Source organism: Jaculus jaculus, chromosome 5 (genome assembly GCF_020740685.1).
Source record: "Jaculus jaculus isolate mJacJac1 chromosome 5, mJacJac1.mat.Y.cur, whole genome shotgun sequence".
Lineage (NCBI taxonomy): Eukaryota > Metazoa > Chordata > Mammalia > Rodentia > Dipodidae > Jaculus > Jaculus jaculus.
The window spans coordinates 9,194,178-9,215,077 of NC_059106.1; the positions used below are offsets into that span (position 1 = coordinate 9,194,178).

Sequence of the window (20,900 nt, forward strand, 5' to 3'; positions counted from 1 at the left end):
ACAGAGTCCTCCGATTCTGAAGGCAGAAGTACAAGGTCACATCTGGAGGTCCTTCCCTGTTCCCCGCCACTGCTCAACCTGGCTACAGCAGGAGGGACCTGCTGGGGTCCCTCCGAGCCGCAGCCCTCCTGCTGTAGCCACAGAGCCCTGGCAAACTAGTGAGTAAGCCAGAGCTGGACAGGATGTTCCATAACAGGACTGCGGGCCCTGACCACTAGGACATCACTGGCTTCCAGGTCACAGGAGCCCAGCTGCAGGCTGCTCTCCCTTAGGAGCTACATGGAATGCCCCCTGGGTGGGTAGCAGGATGGTGCAGGCCTGCCCAGGCCCCGGGCTTCAGGAATTAGCTGTGGAGTATCAGCTCATGGTGTGACTGAGGAGCAAGGGAAGTGGGGGGTCGCACTTGTGGGCTCCCACAAAACTCAAGTCCTCACCCAGGGCTGGAGAGGCGGCTCAGCAGTTAAGGTGCTTGTCTGTGAAGCCTAAAGACTCAGGTTTGATTCCCCGATACCCATGTAAGCCAGATACACAAGATGGTGCATTCATCTGGAGTTTGTTTGCAGTGGCTGGAGGCCGTGATCTGCCCACTCTATCTGCCTCTCCCTCCCTCCCCCCCCCTCAAAAACATCCTCAACCAGGTGTAAAGCAAGGGTGCTCCTGTCTGGACCCCCAGAATAGCCAAGGGAGACCTAGCCCCTCCCCTGTCCCTTGTGCTAGCGCCTTTGGTTCCCTGGTCAGTGGACCCCAGGGTGGGGGTGGAGAGAGGAGGTCGCAGTTCCACTCTGGAAGAGCCTAGGCTGCTGTGTGAAGGGCAGCCTGTGAGGACCCCCAGGAGGGCAACGAGTGTGTGTGTTGGGTTGCATGGGACGTATCCCCCCACCCCCCTCCCCCCGGGGCTAGAGGGAGGAATTCCTTGCTTTCTCCAGCTCCTCGAGCCTTTGCCTTCCCCAGCCTGGGGTCTGACTCCCTGGATCAGATCTAATCCATCATGGTGGCATTGGAGCAGAGAGGAGTGTCCAGGTTGGAAGTCATAGGGACATAGGGGAAAATGACACTCAAGGAAGTGGTGGCTTTTCTATCAGGCTGTGCCTCTGTCACTAGAACATGCTCTACCTGTCCTCACAGGACACTGGCCTCTGGAGCAGTCCTGTCTGAGCCAGAGAGGCTACATTTGCATGACCAGGGATCCCCACTGTGAGCCCCATCCCCGCCCCCTCACTACTGCGGGGGGGGGGGGGGGGGCCCTTCTGGCCCATACCTGTGCCCGCCATGTGCATCACTCACCCGTGCCCTGCTTGCGCAGGGAGGAGGCAGTGTGTCCTTACCCCATAACCACGCCTGCCACACGCCCTCAGCTTTGCCCAGATCTGGAAGGCTGGGGATCTAATCCCACAGGCACAAGCAAGGGCCTCACCTGGCCCAATCTGGGTTGAAGAAATGACTTGTGCCCAGGTCCTCTGCGAGAGCGGCATGGGGATAGGCCTCCCCTCCCTCCCTCCTGTGGCTGACACAGATGGCCATGCCCGCACACAGCACAGGTGTTCAGAGAGAGAAATCACTCAGCTGTCCCCAGATGACCGTGCCATGAGCCTCAGGAGCGCTTGGTGTCTGCACTGTCCATAAGCTAAACTGCGCATGTCTGTTCTGGTAAGGACGCTGGCCTTGCTTTTCCAAGTCAGTTACTGAGAATGGGAGCGATAACCAGAATGGTGTCACTCGCTAGCATAAATTCAGATGCTAGGGTCTTTTGTAGTACATTTTTCAAAACTCACATTGAACCATGAGAAAGAATAAGATGGTGTGGGACTCCATGGAGGTCACAGTCTCACACTCAAATGAGCTAAATACAAATCCCAAGCAAAGGAACAATGTGTTTTTTAATGTCAAAACCCAATTTCTGTTCTTGGATTAAAAAGGGAATGCATTTTGGTTTCACAAAGTTGTTCTGTTCGAATTCTTTCCAGGACGGGTTGTCCTGTGCTGAAAAAGGGTTCCTAGTTCCCACCCCAGTTTCCAAACAGTGCCACTCACTGCCTGGGAGGCCGGTGCAGCTGCTCTTTATTCACGGGGCACGGTCACCAAGGAGACGGCCTCCCACCAGAGCTGCCTCCTTAGAAGTGAGGTGGAAGCCCGGTGCTGACAGCGCTGGCCTTTTGCCCGGGATTGCTCTCGCAGCCGGCTGGCCTCCATGGCCGAGCCTGCAGCCTCGAGGGCCTGTGCTGTAAGAGCTCACGCCACGCTCTGTGGGTTATCCACACGGCCCAGGAAATGCAGCGCTCCCGAGTCTCGCTCATAAATGGCAAACAGGAACGGGTGGCTCAGGGTCACTTCCAAGGCCTCGGGCTCGCCCGGCTGCTGGGTAGACTCAGAAGGCTCCTCTCCCTCATCCGCTTTGAGTTCAAGGAGAACGCTGTTCAGGACCTACAAAACATGGACACTGGGCTGGAGAGATGGCTTAGCAGTTAAGGCACTTACCTGCAAAGCCAAACAAAGGACCTCGGTTCCATTCTCCAGGTCCCACACAAGCCAGATTCTCAAGGTGGCACATGCGTCTAGACTTCGTAGGCAGTGGCTAGAGGCCCCAGCACGCCCATTTTCCCCTCTCCCCCCACCAGTCTGTCTCTGTATCTCTCTCAAATAAATGAATAAATAAGATTTTAAAAAAATAGGGACATTGGCCTCTCTCCTATGAGAGGGCACGCAGGGTCAAGGCACAAGGAGGGTACGGGACAACTGTATGGGAGGATGCTGCCCAACCTGATGGGAAGATCTGTATGTGCACTGCCTTCCCAGTGGGCATGGACCGCCAACGCCCAGTGTTCCCTAAATCCCTGTCCTTACGTGCCACTTGGCTAACACAGACGTGTGCCCCCACAGTGAATGTGTTTGCTCCCCAGCACCTAGCACAGTGCTGATACATCCTTTGAGTTGCATCCTTCAGATCCACAGGGGGGTAGCTCCCTGAAGGAGCCACAGGACTGGGCACAGACCAGGTGGTCACTCCCCTAGTCCTGACATGCTGTAGTTTCCAGGAGGGTGCTAGGCTAGGCCTAGCAGGGTCAAGGACACACCTGGAGCTTGTGGCTAATCTGTACTGCCACCAGGAAGCAGAGAGAGGGACGGCCACGCCCACCCAGCCCTGCTCACTCCCTGCTGCCCCGCCAACCTCACAGCTTTCCCCCAGATGCAGCCAGAGCGCCACCCACCTCTCCCACTCTGGGGCTGGGGTCGCTGATCTTGTCCAGGTTCGCCTCGGTGCCCAGCAGGGTGGGCAGCTTGGCCTGGGCTAGCAGGTCCTGCAGGTTGTAGGATCCTTGCAGCCGCAGCAGAGGCAGGCTCAGGCGGATGGCGCTGTGGAGATAATGGTGTGAGGGGTTCGGGGGAGCTCCCGCCCACTGTGGGGCTTGGGGTACACTGTGAAGGCTCCTGGGAAAGCAGGTGTCATACTACTTATGCCTGATACCAAGGAAGGGGGCATCAAGCCCTTGCCCAGCCTGGCTGTGGTGTCAATATTTCCTTTTGGAGGAAGACTCAAGCCTCAGGAAGCTAATGAGACCAAAGGTTACAAGATTCCTAAGGCCCCACCCCAGTAAGCAATTATTGAGGAGGCTCTTCAGTGGAGCTGCCTGCAAGTTGTTCATCCCTGCTCCCAGGGATGCAGCTTTCATGAGCTGTGAAGAGCGCAGGGTGGCCTCTCAGTGATGCCTTTGAGTCAGGCTCCTTCAGTAACCCCAATAAACTCGCTGGTTGACTAAGCTAGATGGATGGAATCATTTCTGTGGTTTGTCATCAGTGCATGATGACAAACTTTTCCCTAGAAAAAACCTCAACAACAAATGCACTGAAAACCTACATGTGGACTGTAAGGGGGGAAAGAAACACTGTCTACCAAGGGCAGTGAACTGTTCTCAGCCTGGCCCTGCAGGAGGTATCTTCTGGGGAGCCAGGAAGTCATGATAAGTAATGGCATGCAAAACAGACAGACTTGGTGGCTCATCCTTATCACTTCTGTACTTGGCAGGCTGAGGCAAGAGGATTGCCACAAGTTTTAGTCCAGCCTGGGCTACATAACAAACCTCAGAAAACCAAGAAGATAGCCAGGTGTGGTGGCGCACGCCTTTAATCCCAGCACTTGGGAGGCAGAGGTAGGAGGGTCGCTGTGAGTTCGAGGCCACCCTGAGACTCCATAGTGAATTCCAGGTCAGCCTGGATGGAGTGAGGCCCTTCCTCAAAAAAACCAAAAACGAAAAAAAAATAAAAGAAAACCAAGATGATGACAATGATAAAATAACAGGCCATATTTGTTCACTGCCTCTCCATGGAGGGAGTTGGCACCCAGTACAGGCCTATGTGGCACCCTGTCCCATCAGCTCCCTCTCTTAATCTAGAGCTGCTTCCCCAGCCAGACCTCCAGAGGGCAACAGTGAGCCACATCCACAGCCACACTGCTCATCATCGAGGGCCACAGGCACAGTGCGTGAACAGACACGTGTGTGCGTGTGTGTTTGTGTGTGTGTGTGTGTGTGCGCACCCGCACACAGCCGGTATCATTCAACCCCACTTTCCAGGAAGGGTCCATGCTTCCTACCGAGGAGACAGGTTCCTCATCCGGGTCAGGAGGTCATGCTGGAAGACAAGTGTCTCCACCCTGTCCAGGTCAGAGGCGCAGTGGGGCTGGATCAACAGCAGGGTGGCGCTCTCACCCAGGGGCACTCGTGTCATCGAGAAGTTGTTCTGGGGATCACTCCAGTGCTGGAAGGTGCCAGTGCCCGTCAGCATGGGGACAGACACCAAGGTGCTGTTGTCCACCCAGAACTCCTGGGGTGTGGCCAGCAGGGAGAAGCCCTTCATCGTCCCTGGAAGCAGCGGAGATGAGGAGGGAGGGTCAGGGCCGGGCGGACGGCAGCACAGGGACCGAGCAGCCCATGGGTGTCTCCCAACCTCACTGCGCTTCAGCTCCTCCCCCTGCCCTGCCCCTGATGAATTGTTCCAACCTCAGGACTTGACCTTCCTCACCCTGGGGCACCTCAGGCACCGTTCCGCAAAGGCTGGTTGCTTGGGTTACCCACAGAGGTTCTGCCAGCCACAGAAGACTTGATTTCACACCTGTCACCTGCAGGGACTCAGCCTTCTCCTACATGAATGGGCAAGTTCAACACAGATCTGTCCTGTATTGCAAATTCACTTTTTAAAAAACTGTTAGAGCCCGGCGTGGTGGCGCACGCCTCTAATCCCAGCAGTCAGGAGGCAGAGGTAGGAGGATCATAGTGAGTTCAAGGCCACCCTGAGAGTACAGAGTGAATTCCAGGTCAGCCTGAGCTAGAGTGAGACCCTACCTTGAAAAACCAAAATAAATCACTAAATAAATAAAATGTTAGACATTAGGGCTGGGACAATAGCTCCATGGATAAAGTGCTTGCTTTGCAAGCCTACAGACCCGAATTTCATCCCCAGAACCCACATTAAAAAAAAAAAAAAAAAACTGGGCGTGGTGGTGCATGCCTTTAATCCCAGGGGGAAGGCAGAGGTAGGAGGACTACCATGAATTTGAGGCCACCCTGAGACTATATAGTGAATTCCAAGTCAGCCTGAGCTAGAGTAAGACCTTTCCTCGAGAAACCAAAAACCGAAACAATAAAATAAAAAAACAGCCAGGCATGGTGGCACACACCTTTAGAGGCAGAGGTAGGATTGTTGTGAGTTCAAGGCCACCCTGAGACTACATAGTGAATTCCAGGTCAGCCTAAGTTAGAGTGAGACCCTACCCCGAAAAACAAAAACAAATAAATAAACAGCAGGTCTGAGCACTGTGGAGGTGGAGACAGTATTCCTGGAGCTCACTGGCCAACCAGTCTAACCTAGCTGGTGATCTCCAGGCAACGAGAGACCCTGTCTCAAAGGAGGTGACGGTGTTCCTGAGGACGACACCTGAGGTTGTCCTCTCACCTCCTCATGCTCACATACACATGCACCCACACGCACGCGCCCACACACAAATGAACATGCGTGCCCACTCTAAGCATACACACCCATGCACAAATGAACATGTGTGTCCACTCTAAGCACACACACACAGTGGTGGTTTAAATATAAAACGTCCCCCAGAGACTTGTGTGTTGGAGTACTTAAATCCTCAGCTGAAGGCACTTTTGAAGGATGTGGAGCCTTTAAGAGGTAGAGCCTCGCTATCGGAGGTTATCACTGAAGGTGGACCTCACCGTGTTACAGCCCAACCCCACTGGCTCTTGCGGCTTTGCTTCCTTCCTGCTGATGGGAAGATGTGACACAGCCTTCCTGCTCCAGCCACGCTTTCCCACCATGATACAGCACCCCCTTGAAACTGCAAGCTGAATAAACTGCTTTTGTTTGGGCATTTTGTCCTAGCAATGAGAAAGTCACTGACACAGAAAATCCGTACCAAAAAGTAGGGCTATGATGTGATAAACGTGACCACGTGGTCTAGTCTTTTGGAACTAGTTTGTAGGAGGAAAATGGAAGGATTTGGAACTTTGAGCTGGAGAAGTTGTTCAATGCTGCCATGAGAGCCTAACAAGCCATTCTGATGAGAGTTTGAAAGATGAGATGGCCAAAAACAATGTAGACTGCACAGGTTTGGCTTATGGGGTTTCAGAGGGAAAAGGGACTTACTTGAGAAGTGGGCTAGAAGCAGCTCATGGGGTATTGTGGCAAAGGACCTGGCTGCATCCTGTCCCGACCCTGTCCTGAGAACTTGAACAAAGCTCAGCTTACAAGTAATGGAATCACGTGTTTGGCAGAGGAAATCTCAAGACAGAAAAGCATAGTGTGTGGTCTTGATGACATAGATCTACAATGAAAGAGAACAAAATATGGAGGAGAAAGACATGAAGGACCATTAAAGTGACACAGACAGAAATGGGAGCAAATTTGCAGTCCCAGGCCCGGGGGCTGATGCAACAGCTTCAGTTGCTATTGTTAAAGTAAGGACCAACTGCCCATTGGAGGCTCTAGCTAATAGGAATAAAAAAATTCTTTGTTTTTTTTCTTTCCCATGGAAAAGGCCTAAAGAAAGGATGCTGGATGAGTTGCCTGCACCTCAAGGTCAAGTTTCATTCTCACGTGGCAGAAAAACTCGGCAGCATTGCCTACATGTTACCAGTTTTGAAAGCATTTTGGAAGAAATAGAGGGTCATGGATCTCACCACAGTTCTAGAGAGCTGCTGAGGCTAAGCAGTTTGAGGCAGGGTCGAAGTCCCTGCGTGGAGACCTTGTGAGACACTGTGTGGAGCTGAGAAGATGAACTGCAGGTTGCAGTGGAGACCCCAGGCTGATGGAGATACCAGGACCATGGGTGTCTGTCAGGAAGAGCTGTGGGCTCAGAGCAGATCCTGCCCGGGGCTGCAGCAGAGCTTCAGGGGCGGAGCTATCCAAGCTCAGATGACTCAGTCAGGAGCTGCAGACACTGGACATGGAGCCACAGCACTCGGTGCTTGCCCTGCCGGGTTTCAGTCTTGCATTGGCCAAATCTTTCCTTGCCGTCTCACTATTCGCCCCTTTTACATTGTTTGCTCTATGTAACGAAAGCCGGGCGTGGAGCGCACACCTATAGTCCCAGCACTCAGGAGGCACAGGTAGGAGCATCGCCATGAGTTTGAGGCCACCCTGAGACTACATAGTGAATTCCAGGTTGGCCTGGGATAGAGTGAGACCCTACCTTGAAAAGCACAAAAACAATTATGTGACTTGTGTTTTTATTTTATAGAGTTCACAGATAAGAAACGGCCTTAAGTCTCAGATGAGACTCTGGACTTGGGAACAGTGTTGGAACTAGTAAAGGCTATGGGGGCCTTTAAGTTGGACTGAATGCATTTTGCATCATAAGATGGCCATGTGTCTACTATGGGGGCCAGGGGCAGAATGTGGTAGTTTAAATGTAAAAATGGCTCTCAGAGCCTCATAAGTTTGAATAAGTGTCCCTAGTGGGTGGCGCTGTTGAGGAATATTATGGAACCTTTAGAAGGTAGAGCCCTGTAAAAGGAAGTACACCTTGGCAGGTGGGCCCTGCGGTATCACATCCCAACCCCAGTGGCTCTTACTACTTCCTGTTTGCTGACGTGAAGATGTAACACAGCCTTCCTGCTCCTGTCACACTTTCCCTGTCATGATGAATCTTTCCCTTGCAACTGCAGGATGAAATAAATTATTTCTGGGGCTGGAGAGATGGCTTAGTGGTTAAGCGCTTGCCTGTGAAGCCTAAGGACCCCGGTTCAAGGTTCAATTCCCTAGGACCCATGTTAGCCAGATACACAAGGGGGCGCATGCGTCTGGAGTTTGTTTGCAGTGGCTGGAAGCCCTGGCACACCCATTCTCTCTCTCTCTCTGCCTCTTTCTCTGTCTGTTACTCTCAAATAAATAAATAAAATAAACAAAAAAAATTTTTTTTAAAGAAATAAATCCTTTCCTTTGGTAAGCTGCTTCTGGTTGGGTATTTTATCTCAGCATTGAGAAAGCAATACACATACATGCAAAATAAAAATTATATTTTCAGGCTGGAGAGATGTCTTAGCGGTTAAGCGCTTGCCTGTGAAGCCTAAGGACTCTAGTTCGAGGCTCGGTTCCCCAGGTCCCACGTTAGCCAGATGCACAAGGGGGCGCACGCATCTGGAGTTCATTAGCAGAGGCTGGAAGCCCTGGCGCACCCATTCTCTCTCTCCCTCTATCTGTCTTTCTTTCTGTGTCTGTCGTTCTCAAACAAACAAACAAACAAAAATTATATTTTCTTTTTAGGGTAGTGTTAGATTCCCAGCAGAATGGAACAGAAAGTGTAGAGGTTTCTTATGTAATTCCTGCTCTTCCACCCCTGACTCTCAACATTTCACACTGAGGGTGATTTCACTCTGGCCCAGGCCAACCTGGTATTCACTCTGTAGTCTCAGGGTGGCCTCAAACTCATGGAGATCCTCCTAGCTCTGCCTCCCATGTGCTGGGATTAAAGGCATGCGCCACCTCACCCAGCTTGGGGTTCATTCTTGTTGGACATCTGTGGGCTTGTAGAAACCTACAATGGTCTGAACCCACCCTGTGGCATCACCCAGCGTCATTCCCCTCTGTCCATGTCCAACAATGACAGAGCCTACTGGAAATCCTCAGTCCCCATTTCCCACCCCACATCATTAATTATAGTTGGCCAGGTTCAGGAAAAGGAACTCTATTTCTTGGCATTCTTTACCATGAAGACAGAGATAAGACCCAATGGTGGCTGACAGACCTGAATTCAGAGCCTTGGAGCAATGGGAAGTTCTCTTCCCTCCCCCACACAGGCTGAGGGCGACTGTGAACGGAGAGGGGACAGGAAGCCCGCCCCCTCCGAGTTGTCTTGGGCAGAGCAGTGCCCAAGCTTGGTCCCTGTTTCGGGGAGTTCCTCCACTACAGCCGGCCCGTCACTGAACTTCGACTCATGTGCCCCCGTCCTCCCATGCATCACAAGGGTCATTTTCAAGAGATTGGGGTGAAACTGAAGATGGTCCCTCGCAGGGTGCAGGATCAGGCCTGGGTCTGCAGAGACCTCAGGAGCAAGTGTCCTGCTGCACTGCGGACCCCCCGAGTGAAGATCAGGGGCAGTTATGACATGATCCACTAGGAAGTGGGCTAGGTGTGGCTTGGATTTCCCTTAGCTTTTCTTCAGAGCTCCTGCAGGATTGACAAAAGCCAGTCAATCCCAAAAGACTGTGCCTATAATCCCAGTACTTGGCAGGAGGAATGCTGTGACTTCAAGAAAATTGGGGTTACAGAGTGAGATATCTGCCCCTTCACACACACCAAGGCCACATGAGCAGGAAGCTAGGGTGTCCTCTTTGTCCACAAGGGACCTGAGCAGGACTTCTTAATCTACAGGGGAAGGGACTAAAATTTCCCTGTAACAACTACAACAGAAACAAAACACAGACTCCAGAGAGACGCTAGGACCTGAATCAGGTGACCACTGTCCCTGAAATCAGCTCTCTGGACCCCACCAATGGTTGAGTAAATGTCTCTGGTCCACATCCTCTGGTGTCATAGAACCTGCTGGGGCCGTTCAAGCTTAGGGGACAGCAAATCCCGGGCAGAGGGCAAGCTGGACCTTGCACCCAAGGCCTCAAAGCTTCACTAGACACACACACAGCTCAATCGATCCATTGCACTCCATCTGCCCCAGGGCTCCCTCTGTCCACAGCAATCACGCCTCTCCCTTCCCCAGCCCCAAAGGCAAACCGAAGTCTTTCCTCACGTGAGTTTACAGACTACAAGGGTATTGTCGTGGATCAACCCCTCTCTGTCTGCACCACCATGGCGGCATGGTCCTGATGATGCTCATCAGTGAGCCCCTCCCCCACCCATTGACCAGGTCCAATCCCGAGGCACGTCTCGCATCAGTGCACCTCGTCCACTGCCCTCCTTTGGACATCACGTCGTCCCCACTTGCAGTGGACGGTCCTGCTTGGCCCACCTATCAGGAGCACCCTTCCTCCTGCAACGCATTGGGCGTCTCTTAGCCAAGCCAGCCCCTCTGCCCTCAGTCCTCCTGATCTCCTCAGCCTTTGCAAAGACGTTCACCCTCGGCCTTCTCCAGTCTACTCCCCTCGTGCCCTGCAGCCCCCCCCCCCCGACTTGGTGACTGGCTTCCTCTGATCTCCCATGGAGAACTGTTTCTTGCAGTATTATCCTTGACATTAGCCTATGGGGCGTCTGTCTGTTGTGATGTGGATGTCAAAGGTCCCCCACAGGCTCGTGATTTGCATACTTGGTCTATAGCACTGTTGCAAAAGGCACTGTAACCTGTGGACCCAGGCTGGAGAGATGGCTTAGTGGTTAAGGCGCTTGCCCGTGAAGCCCAAGGACCCATGTTCAACTCCCCAGGTCCCACGTGAGCCAGACGCGCAAGGTGACACAGCGTGCAAGGTCGTACACGTGCACAAGGGGGCGCACATGTCTGGAGTACAACTGCAGCGGCTGGAGGCCCTGGTGCTCTAATTCTCTCTCTCTTACAAAAAATAAATTTTAAAAAGGTGGAACATTGCTGAAAGTGAGTCACCAGGGGTGACCCTTGAAAACGATAGATAGTCCCACTTCCTGTCTGCTCTGTTTCCTGATCGACTGCAATTGCAGTGTGACCAGCTTGCTCTGTGTTTCTGCCTCCATGCCTTTGCCGCCACCGTGGACTACAGACCCTTCCTTCCTTAAGCCGCTTACTGTGAGGTATTTGGTCACAGAGAGAAGGAAAGTAACTAATACATCATCCTTGCTGAACAAACAACTTGGGGTGAGGGCCTCCTGCCCCCCACAAGGCACCTGGCCATAGTCATACAAGGAGTAAGAGTGACAACCTTGACAAACCGGGAGGGATGTGAGTAAGCCAACGGGGTGTCCCTTCTTGGGTCAGCCACCCCATACCCAAACCTCTCAAGTCATGTGAGCCTGCCTTGGCACAGGGCAGAGCTGCTGCACAGGGAGGGCCTTGCTCTCCAAGTCTCCATTGCTTCACCAGTAAACATAAGCAGGAACATGCTGCCCCTGTCCATCCCCCCAAATGAGAACCCTCCCCCACCCCTGCCCAGCCCCCACACAATGAGAACCCTTCCCCACCCTGCCCATCCCCCCAAATGAGAACCCTCCCCCACCCCTGTCCATCCCCCACACAATGAGAACCCTTCCCCACCCTGCCCATCCCCCCAAATGAGAACCCTCCCCCACCCCTGCCCATCCCCCAAATGAGAACCCTCCCCCACCCCTGCCCATCCCCCAAATGAGAACCCTCCCCAGTCCCCCTCCGGCCCCAGCACCAGCCAGGACCCGTGCTGACCAGAGGGTTAGCCTCACCTTGGAAGTGGACGTAGGTGTTGAAAAGCAGCGTGCTGTCTGCCCTGACTCCTGCCAGGGGTGCGTTCATCTTCCACGGGGTCACGGCCTGCATAAACCGGTTGATCTTCTCGGCGGCAAGGCCTGGGCTAGTGGACAAGTCCAGAGACCGTGGGAGGACGACTGGGGCGCAGGGGGCCAGGCCCTGCACGAACGGCTGCTTGAGGCGCAGGCCCGGGGCCGCGAAGAGGCCCACCACCGTGGACAGCAGCAGCTCGGCTGTGCCGCCGGCGCCCCCCTGGGCCACCAGCAGGCCCTGGATGGCCCGCAGGGCGGAGAGGACCTTGTGAGCATCCAGCTTAGAGGTGCAGGCCCCGTCCTTCCCAGGAACACCCAGGAGTGCCTGTAGCTGGCTGGCTGTGGGGTCGGAGGCACCCAGGTAGAAAGAGGCCAGGGTGCCAAAGAGGGCTGGCGGGGAGAGGACAGCGCCGTTGGCCGAGCCTCCCGCCTCGCTCAGCGTCTTGTACATGCGGAAGCCCATGAAGTTGGCCATCATGGCCACCTCGGCGGCCCGCAGCCGGTCCTCGGCTCCCAGCTTCTCCACAGCCAGCACCAGCTGGTCACGCAGGGTCGCCTCATCCACCGGGGTGGTCTTGGCCTGGATGGGCACAGGTGTGAAGGTTGGTTCTGGGGGCATCTCCGTGTTGGGACTCTCCAGCTGGGCACAGGCGCTCTTGCTGTAGAACAGTAGGTGGAAAGGGTGGATGTACACCCGGTCGCCAGCCGCCAGGCTCGCCCAGACCAGGAGGCAAACGAAGGCAGCCTTCAGGCCCACGCCAGTGGGAGCCATCGCTGATTCAAACGCTCACTTCCGGTCCTGGAAGAACATTTGTGAAAGTGACAGGTAATTAATTACTCAGTGGCCATTCATATTCATCCCAAGAGAATCCACTCACGTTCGCAAGTAGAGAGGAGAATGGACTCAGAGCTCCATGGACAACATGGGCGTGGTCCAAGTGAAAACACACTTGTCATGGACAGAAGTGTTCCCCGAATTCACACGTGAAAGTGGCAAGGCCAAGGCTGAGGAGATGGCTCGAAGACGAACTTGCTACACAAGCATGATGACCTGAGCTTGGATCCCCAGCACCCACATTAATGCTGGGCATGGAGATTCATTCAGGTATGCAGCCCTAGCTCTCGGGAGGCAAGAGGCGGAGCCAAGCTGGCTGGTTAAACAGAATCAGTGAGTAACAGAATTGGATAGTGAGAAACGTGCTCTGAAAAATAAGAGGGAAGGAGCCGGACGTGGTGGCACATGCCTTTAATACCAGCACTTGGAAGGCAGAGGTAGAACTCTCCAGAGGCCATTCTGAGACTAAATAGTGAATTCCAGGTCAGCCTGAGCTACAGTGAGACCCTACCTTGAAAAAAAAAAAAAAAAAGGAGGGCTGGAGAGATGGTTTAGTGGTTAAGGCTCTTGCCTGCAAAGCCTAAGGACCCAGCTTCAATTCTCCAGGTCCCATGTAAGCCAGATGCACAAAGTGGCACATGCTTCCAAAGTTCATTTGCAGTGGCTAGAGTAGAGACCGTGGTGTACCCATTCTCTCTCTCTCTCTCTCAAACTCTCTCTTTTTGTCTCTAATAAATGAATGAATAAATAAAATAAATTAAAAACATAAGAGGAAGAGGAACTGAGAATGACGTCTGACGTCAATCTCAGGCCTCCACGTGCACGTGCACACAGGTGCGCACACACCTCGCACACATGCGTACACACACACTACATGTATTTATTTCTGGCCACGAAGGGAGCAGCTTGCTCTACTCTACGTCCCTCCCAGCACCCCCACTGCCATCTGACACCCCCACCAAGGGCTCAGAGCCACAGGCTCAGTCCACCATGGCCTGGAAACTCCAGCACCATGCGTCAACACAACCCCTTCCTCTTCACCAGTCAGTGATCTCAGAACTCCACCATAGTACCGCAAAGCTATGAGATCACCTTGGCCTCCTACCTCAGGGTCAGGAGACCCACCTCAGCCACGCGGACTTTGCAAGTTGTTCTCTGTTCTGCTCGGCTCATCTGACTGCCGGAGGACCTTTGGAGTCTGACCTGCCAGCGCCCAGCCCTCCTGCGCATGCATCCGACTTGGCCGACGAAAACGGCGCAGACAGCTCTACCTGTTCCTAGCAGACTTTCCTATGCACACGAGTGACTGAGCCTGCTTGTGCTGATGTAAACTGAGGCGTGGTGGGGTCAGTACCCACCTCAGGTGCCGACGGGGCAGTATGTGCCATACAGGTGAACGCCTCCCCTCCCACATTGCTGCTGCTGCGTGTAAACAGTCATAGGTATGGTGCCATGACATCTGTCCCATGGGACTGTCAGGACTACTGTCCCAGGAAGCATGTCAGAGCTGTCCTCAGCCCGAGATGGCCGTTTGCTCCCAGCTGTGGCCTGCTGCCAGTAAAGATCACCCTGAGTCAACCCACAGCAAGGTCCCCACAGCCAACAGGGTCAAAGCCCTCCTGGCCCCTCCCAGCCAGCCTCTTCTGTATCTCCTTATTTTTAAAACAGAATGTTATTTATTTATTTACAAGCAGAGAGAGATGGAAGAGAGACAGACAGAACGGGCACGCCAGAGTCTCCAGACGCTGCACACGGTGCGTACTCCAGATGCGTGCGCCACGTTGTGCCTCTGGCCTGAGGTGGGTACTAAGGACTTAAACTTGGTGTTAGGCTCTGCAGGCAAATGCTTTAACTGCTGAGCCATCTCTCCAGTTCTGTCCTCATTTTTTTAAAAATATTTTTTTTTGTGCGTGTGGCTTTTCAAAGTAGGGTCTCCCTCTAGCCCAGACTGACCTGGAATTCACCATGTAATCTCAGCGTGGCCTTGAACTCAAGGCAACCCTCCTACTTCTGCCTCCCAAGTGCTGAGATTAAAGGCATGTGCCACTATGCCTGACTTCTCACCTCAATTTTAAAATATTTTTTTATTTGCTATGAGAGAGAGCAGTGGAGAGAGACAGAGAGAGAGAGAACTGGGGCCTCTGCCATTGCAAACAAACTCCAGATACCTGCACCACTTTGTGCATCTGGCTTTATGTGGATACTGGAGAAGCAAACTCAGGTCGTTCGGCTTTGCAGGCAAGTTAGTGCCTTAACCACTGAGCCATCTCTCCATCCCCATATCTCATTTTGTGGCACCATAGTAGAAGCTCACAGCTATGCTGCCTGCTGCCAGCCAGGTGCCCTCTTAGCTCTATTCTATGTCATTGCCCCACCTCTCCCAGGCCCTGCCTGCCTCAGCCTCCGCGACTCCTTGCCCACGTGGCACTGGCCCGCAGGAGCAGCCTGCACCCTGCAGCCATGCGTTCATGACGTGCCACGCTCATCTGTCTCCTCCCGTGTAAACTTGAGCCCCCCCCAAAAAAAGCCCTTTGGTTCGCAGGCCTACACCCCTCAGATAGTCCTGGGACATGGCACGTCTTCAGCAAGATACTGTTGGATGGAGTCATTCATGCAGAGGAACAGAAAGGTCTGGAGACTCACTCCAGGTCCCACGGCTACGACTCAGATCCAAACCTGATTCCATGGGCAGCGCTTACGCACAGCCTACGTTGTCTGTTGAAAGAGATGAGGAACTGTGGTGCTGTTTGGTTTGGCGAAGCCTGACGTTGGCAAAGCACTTTCATGCCGCTTGGCTCCCCTGACTTATGCCCAGCCAAAGAGCCTGGGCCATCATGAGGAGGCCTGGTTTACAGGGGGGCAAGTCCAGGTTCTGAAGGACACAGTAAGGAGCCCTGTGATATAGACGCAGGCCTTAAACCAAAATAGGAAAGCCACACCGTCCCCTGTGCCCACTGAGGCCTGTGACCCAACTCCACCTGCTGCTCACAGCCGCAACAACAAGCTCTGTTTTTCCCTGGCATTGGAAGAGGCCCAGGGGATGGCTGGCCAGCCTGGCACTAACCCTGACCCAGTCCATCTGCCTCTGAGACCCTAGCTGGGCTCAGCGGAGGAGAAAGGCCCTGGTTCCCCAGGCTAGCTGAAGACAAGCTTTGCCAGTGAGCCCAGGGTGTGCTAAGTGGAGGGCGGCCCACTGGGACCCCTGGCTTCATAGCAAAAGAGACTCAGCGAGTGACCATGTCCCCTACCACCGAACTACTCTCTGGCCACCACCAGCTCTTTGCTCCCGAAAAAAGGCCACTCAGCCCGCCAGTGCCTTCCACTTCTGCCTCCCTGGCCTCTCCCAACCCCAGCTCAGCTACTGCCCACAGGAGGCATAGGAGAGAGAGGCTCTGCTTACCTTCGACGTTAGCCGGAGTGAACAAAGCTGTCCCCTGGCCAGGCAGCAGGCCTATTTGTACCCAAGGGGTGGAGATGGATCGGTTCCCAGGCAGCTCTGTACACAGCCTGGGGGAGGATCCAAGTGAGGGGTTGCAGAAGCCCAGCTCGGCCAGAATGGACCAAGGCCAGGAAGATGTCCTGCTGGGCCCCTTCCAGGAAGGCCCGGTGACCCATGGGTTCTGGGAGAGGTGGGCGAATGCTGCAACCAGTTACACATTTACTCACGTGGTCACAGGATCAGCGAGGTTGTGACAGACAGGGGCTAGCTACTCAGGTTTGACACCAAGGCTACTTGCGATGCGTTTCTAAGCATCTCAGGCTATACTGGAAGAGAGCCCCGGGTGCAGGGGAACAAGCGCCCACGGCCAGCTTCTCACTACGCACAGCCCTCAGCAGCCACCGTGGCCTTAGTGTGCAGCTCTGTAAAAGGCCTTTGTGAAGACACTCTCAATAGGAGGCACCTTCTGGAAGTTTCTGGTTCAGCTGAGGAGGCTGAGAAACTCCCATAGTGGAGCAGCCATACTGAAAGGCACAAACAAAATGCTGTGGGCTTGTGAAGAGAAGCAGCCTGTTGTTTTTTTCTTAGGGGGTGGGGTGGTGAGGTTCCGAGGAGTTACCCTTGAAGGGGAAAGATTTTCATGGGGTTCGAGCAACAAGGAAGAATAGGAGTGTGGGGAACTCCTCTTCCACTAGATTCTGCACTGAGCGACATGAGGCTTGTTTCCGTAGCATAAGGTCCATCTGCGTCAGGGCCGCTGGTGGCTTTTCCTCCTCAAGGGTGAGGAGTGTGATACTGGGTTGTTGTGTACCACATCTCTTTGTAAAAAAATACACACACACACACACACACACACACACACACACACACACGTTATTGGGCTGGAGAGATGGCTTAGTGGTTAAGGCTCTGTGAAGCTAAGGACCCAGATTCAATTCCCCAGTACCCATGTAAGCCAGGTGTACAAGGTGGTACATGGGTTTGGAGTTTGCAGCTGCTGGATGCCCTGGTGGGCTCATTCTCTCTCTCTTTCATAAATAAAGATGTATTACCATGGGATATATTTTATAATCATGGAAAATGTTAATAAAAATTAAAAAAAAAGATGTAAAATATTTTTAAAATTTTATTATTTAAAGCGGGCATGGTGGCGCATGCCTTTAATCCCAACACTTGGGAGGCAGAGGTAGGAGGATTGCCATAAGTTCGAGGCTGCCCTGAAACTACAGAGTACCTGAGTGCCTGGGCCAGAGCAAGACCCTACCTTGAAAAACCAAAAAAAAAAAAAAAAAAGGCATGCTCCATCACGCCTGGCTTTTTTTTTTTTTGAGGTAGGGTCTCACTATAGCCCAGGCTGGCCTTGAACTCACAGCAACAGCAATCCTCCTACTTCTGCCTCTTGAGTGCTGGGATTAAAGGCATGTGTCACCATGCTCCTCACGTTTTTGAGTCAAACGCTTTGTCAACTGAGCCATCTCCTCAGCCCTCAACAGTAATCTTAAAGTCGATGTTTAGCTGGTGAGGAGGTTTGTGACACAAGGATCTAGCTGTTGTCTGTGCTGGATTTCCACTTGGGATGGCCCTGTGATCAGACGTCCTCTTCCTCTCTCTGCGCCTTCTCTCCTTCTCCCTCCTGCACTCTCTTCCCTGCGGCCTCTCTGGTGCTATTCCCGGGGCAGGGTGGCACAGTGACGTCCATGCCAGCAGACAAAGGCTTGTTTCTAAATCCCAGTTCCCCACTTTGGTTTATTAGCACCCATTGCTCACAGCCATGTGTCCTGGTCCAAACTCCGTGTTTGCATTGGCGTCGGTGCTGGGAAAGTCTACTGGAGGACACTTTTGCTTCGGCTCAATGAGTTTAGATAAGCCATGGCCATCCCAATGGAAAAATGTCATCAGTGTCTTCCCACCGGAGCCCCTTGCGCTGCTGTGGTGGTAGACGGGCTGTCCTCCACCTGACAGGCTATCTCTTACGAAAACTGAGCTCTGGGAATAATATTTATTCAATGATCCATTCTTTTTTTCTGTGGAAAACTAGCAAAGAAATTTGGAAAGACAAATATTAGTGTCTTCTCACCACAGACAAGCAGGAGGGGGGAGGGCAGGACAGAGTGGACGCTGGGCATGGTGGCACGCACTTGTAATCACAGCACTCAGGAGGTTGAGGCAGGAGGATCACTTAGAGTTCAAGACCAGTCTGGGCTACGCATCAAGCCTCTATGTGAGAAAAACAAAACAGGGGCCGGGGGGAGGGGCACGGGCCATTCCCAGAGGAGTGCCAGCCAAGGCAGAGGCTCCTGTGGCTTCTTGGTTATGTCTGGGGTGTGCTGCCAGTATGCATAAGCTAGAGAGCTCCCCTGGCTGGCACTGGTGTGGGAAGTAGCCAGGATGGCGCCTGGGCTCGTCTGTTTGATAAGAAGGACCGGCAGCCTTGGCCATGGTCAGGGGTTCGTAGTGCAGCTGTGTGGACAGAGGACATGACCCTAGATGTCATGCTGCAGGCCGACGTGGGCGGAGGCACTATCTATCTGGCAGACAAAACAAAAGCCTAGGGCTGGGTTGAGGTTGTAGCTTAGTGGGCAAGGTGCTTTCCCAGTATGCACAGGTCCCTGGGTTTGATCTCTAGTGCCACATAAAACCTGGGCATGCTGGGAGTGGTGGCGCACGCCTTTAACCTCAGCACTTGGGAGGCAGAGGTGGGGGATCGCCTTGAGTTCAAGGCCACCCTGAGACTATATAGTGAATTCCAGGTCAGCCTGGGCTACAGTGAGATCCTACCTCAAAAAACGAACAAACAAACAAACAAACAAAAAGAGCCTGGGCATGGTAGCATGTACCTGAAACCTCAGCCCTTGGGAAGTGGAAGCAGAAGGGTAGAAGCTTTGGTGAGTTCAAGGCCAACCTGAGCTTCGTGAGACCATGTCTCACTAAGGAAGAGGAGGAACAAAAAGGAGAAGGTCTTCTCCCATGTGGCTCGTGGACGGGGACCCTCGGGGGCAGCACTATGTTCACCGCCTCAATTGTTTGAATTTCTGTTTGGGGTGATGAGAAAGTTCTAGAAATGAACAGTGATAATAGTTACATGAAATTGTGTGTTTTATGGCACTGAACCGGACACTTGGAAATGGCCAATATAGCAAACTTTGCTATGTATATTTGGTTATAAAGAAAAGAATCAGGGCTGGAGAGATGGCTTAGCGGTTAAGCGCTTGCCTGTGAAGCCTAAGGATCCCGGTTCGAGGCTCGATTCCCCAGGTCCCACGTTAGCCAGATGCACAAGAGGGCGCAAGCGTCTGGAGTTTGTTTGCAGTGGCTGGAGGCCCTGGAGTGCCCATTCTCTCTCTCTTTTTCTGCTTCTTTCTCTCTCTATCACTCTCAAATAAATAAAAATAAACAAAAAAATTAAAAAAAGAAAGAAAAGAATCAGAGCCAGGTGTGGTGGCGCACACCTTTAATCCAGCACTTGGGAGGCAGAGGTAGGAGGATGCCATGAGTTCAAGGCCACCCTGAGACTACACAGTGAATTCCAGGTCAGTCTGAGCTAGAGTGAGGCCCAACATCAAAAAAGCCAAAAAAAAAAAAAAAAGAATTGGAAGAAAGGAGGGAAGATTGGAGCAACATAGTTGTTTTGTTTGTTTGTTTGTTTGTTTTGGTTTTTCGAGGTAGGGCCTCACTCTAGCCCAGGCTGACCTGGAATTCACTATGTAGTCTCAGGCTGGACTCAAACTCACAGCAGTCCTCCTATCTCTGCCTCCTGAGTGCTGGGATTAAAGGCGCGCGCCACCACGCTGGCTGGAGCAACGTAGCTGTAATGAGCAGGGCTGCTCTAACTTGCAAAAGGTCTTCCAACACACATTTCCCTGCCCTCCCCCAGCAGATTAGGGACAGAAGTTTAGCACAGTGGACTGGTTAAGTATTAAGATCACAGCATCGAAAGACAAAGGTGACCTGACCCCTGGGCCTGGTACAACCCCCTCTTCACGGCACCCTTTGTCTCCCCCAACACACTTCCGTCCACACTCAAGCAGAACAGGGACAGTGGCCTCCCGCGTCGCCCGCCCCCAGCTCCAGACAGTGTTGTCCACCCTGGTAGAAGCCGGACAAGTACTATCTGAAAGCCAGAGGCTCGGTTCTCTCAGCGAGGATGGGGAAAGCTGCCTGCCATCACGGGTCCCTCCTCCTCGTGAGGCCTGCCCAGCTGTGGGAACCAAGAGTGACCTTCATGGTCCTGGACCGTCTCAGGAGACTCGGGTGGCAGTGGACACGGGCCTCATGTCCTGGTCTCTTGCAGGACAGCGGGGCCCAGGCTCGGAGGCACCGAGCCTCCTCCTGCAGTCGGAGGGGAGAGTGCGCCCTTCCCTGGCACAGTCCGTGTGGCTGTCTGGCTTCCTTCCGTCAGGCTGGTCCTTAAGAGATCACCTAGTCAGTGTCCCCTTGGTAAAAAGAGGCTTTTCTCCACTGCTGGGGACAGAATTTCCTGGTGGGAGTCAAGCTTGTCTTCAGTTCCAGGCCCAACAGTGCCCTCTGTTGGCCAGATGCCTGAATGCCTCAGACCATCACCAGGGCTTCATCCAACCCCTCCACCCACAGACCCTCACCACCACGCTCACTGAGTTCTTTTCTCTGTCCAACCTTGGCCGCAGGCCGTCCAGGAGAGTGCCCTGACCCAGCCCATGCTGCCTGTGAGCCATTATTCACCCCTCCTGCCTCCTCTCTTCCCCTGCCTCCAGGATC

The 20,900-nt window shown here is 53.3% G+C and overlaps 1 protein-coding gene across 4 annotated transcripts; it reads right to left on the minus strand.

Moving 5' to 3' along the window:
* Positions 1 to 1,859: 1,859 nt before the first annotated feature.
* Positions 1,860 to 20,607, minus strand: Agt (angiotensinogen). Of its 4 annotated transcripts, none has more exons than XM_045150871.1 (5): positions 20,586 to 20,607; positions 11,836 to 12,691; positions 4,589 to 4,856; positions 3,207 to 3,351; positions 1,860 to 2,421 (listed from the first exon to the last, which is right to left on the minus strand). In XM_045150871.1, exons 2-5 carry the CDS (start codon positions 12,662 to 12,664, stop codon positions 2,230 to 2,232), a joined length of 1,434 nt encoding a protein of 477 aa, XP_045006806.1. In that variant the 5' UTR covers positions 12,665 to 12,691; positions 20,586 to 20,607; the 3' UTR covers positions 1,860 to 2,229. The 4 variants fall into 4 exon arrangements, with proteins under 4 accessions (XP_045006806.1, XP_004659683.2, XP_045006804.1 ...); XM_004659626.3 differs by lacking the exon at positions 20,586 to 20,607 and adding an exon at positions 16,128 to 16,345; XM_045150869.1 differs by lacking the exon at positions 20,586 to 20,607 and adding an exon at positions 13,853 to 13,892.
* Between the last annotated feature and the right edge of the window lie 293 nt (positions 20,608 to 20,900).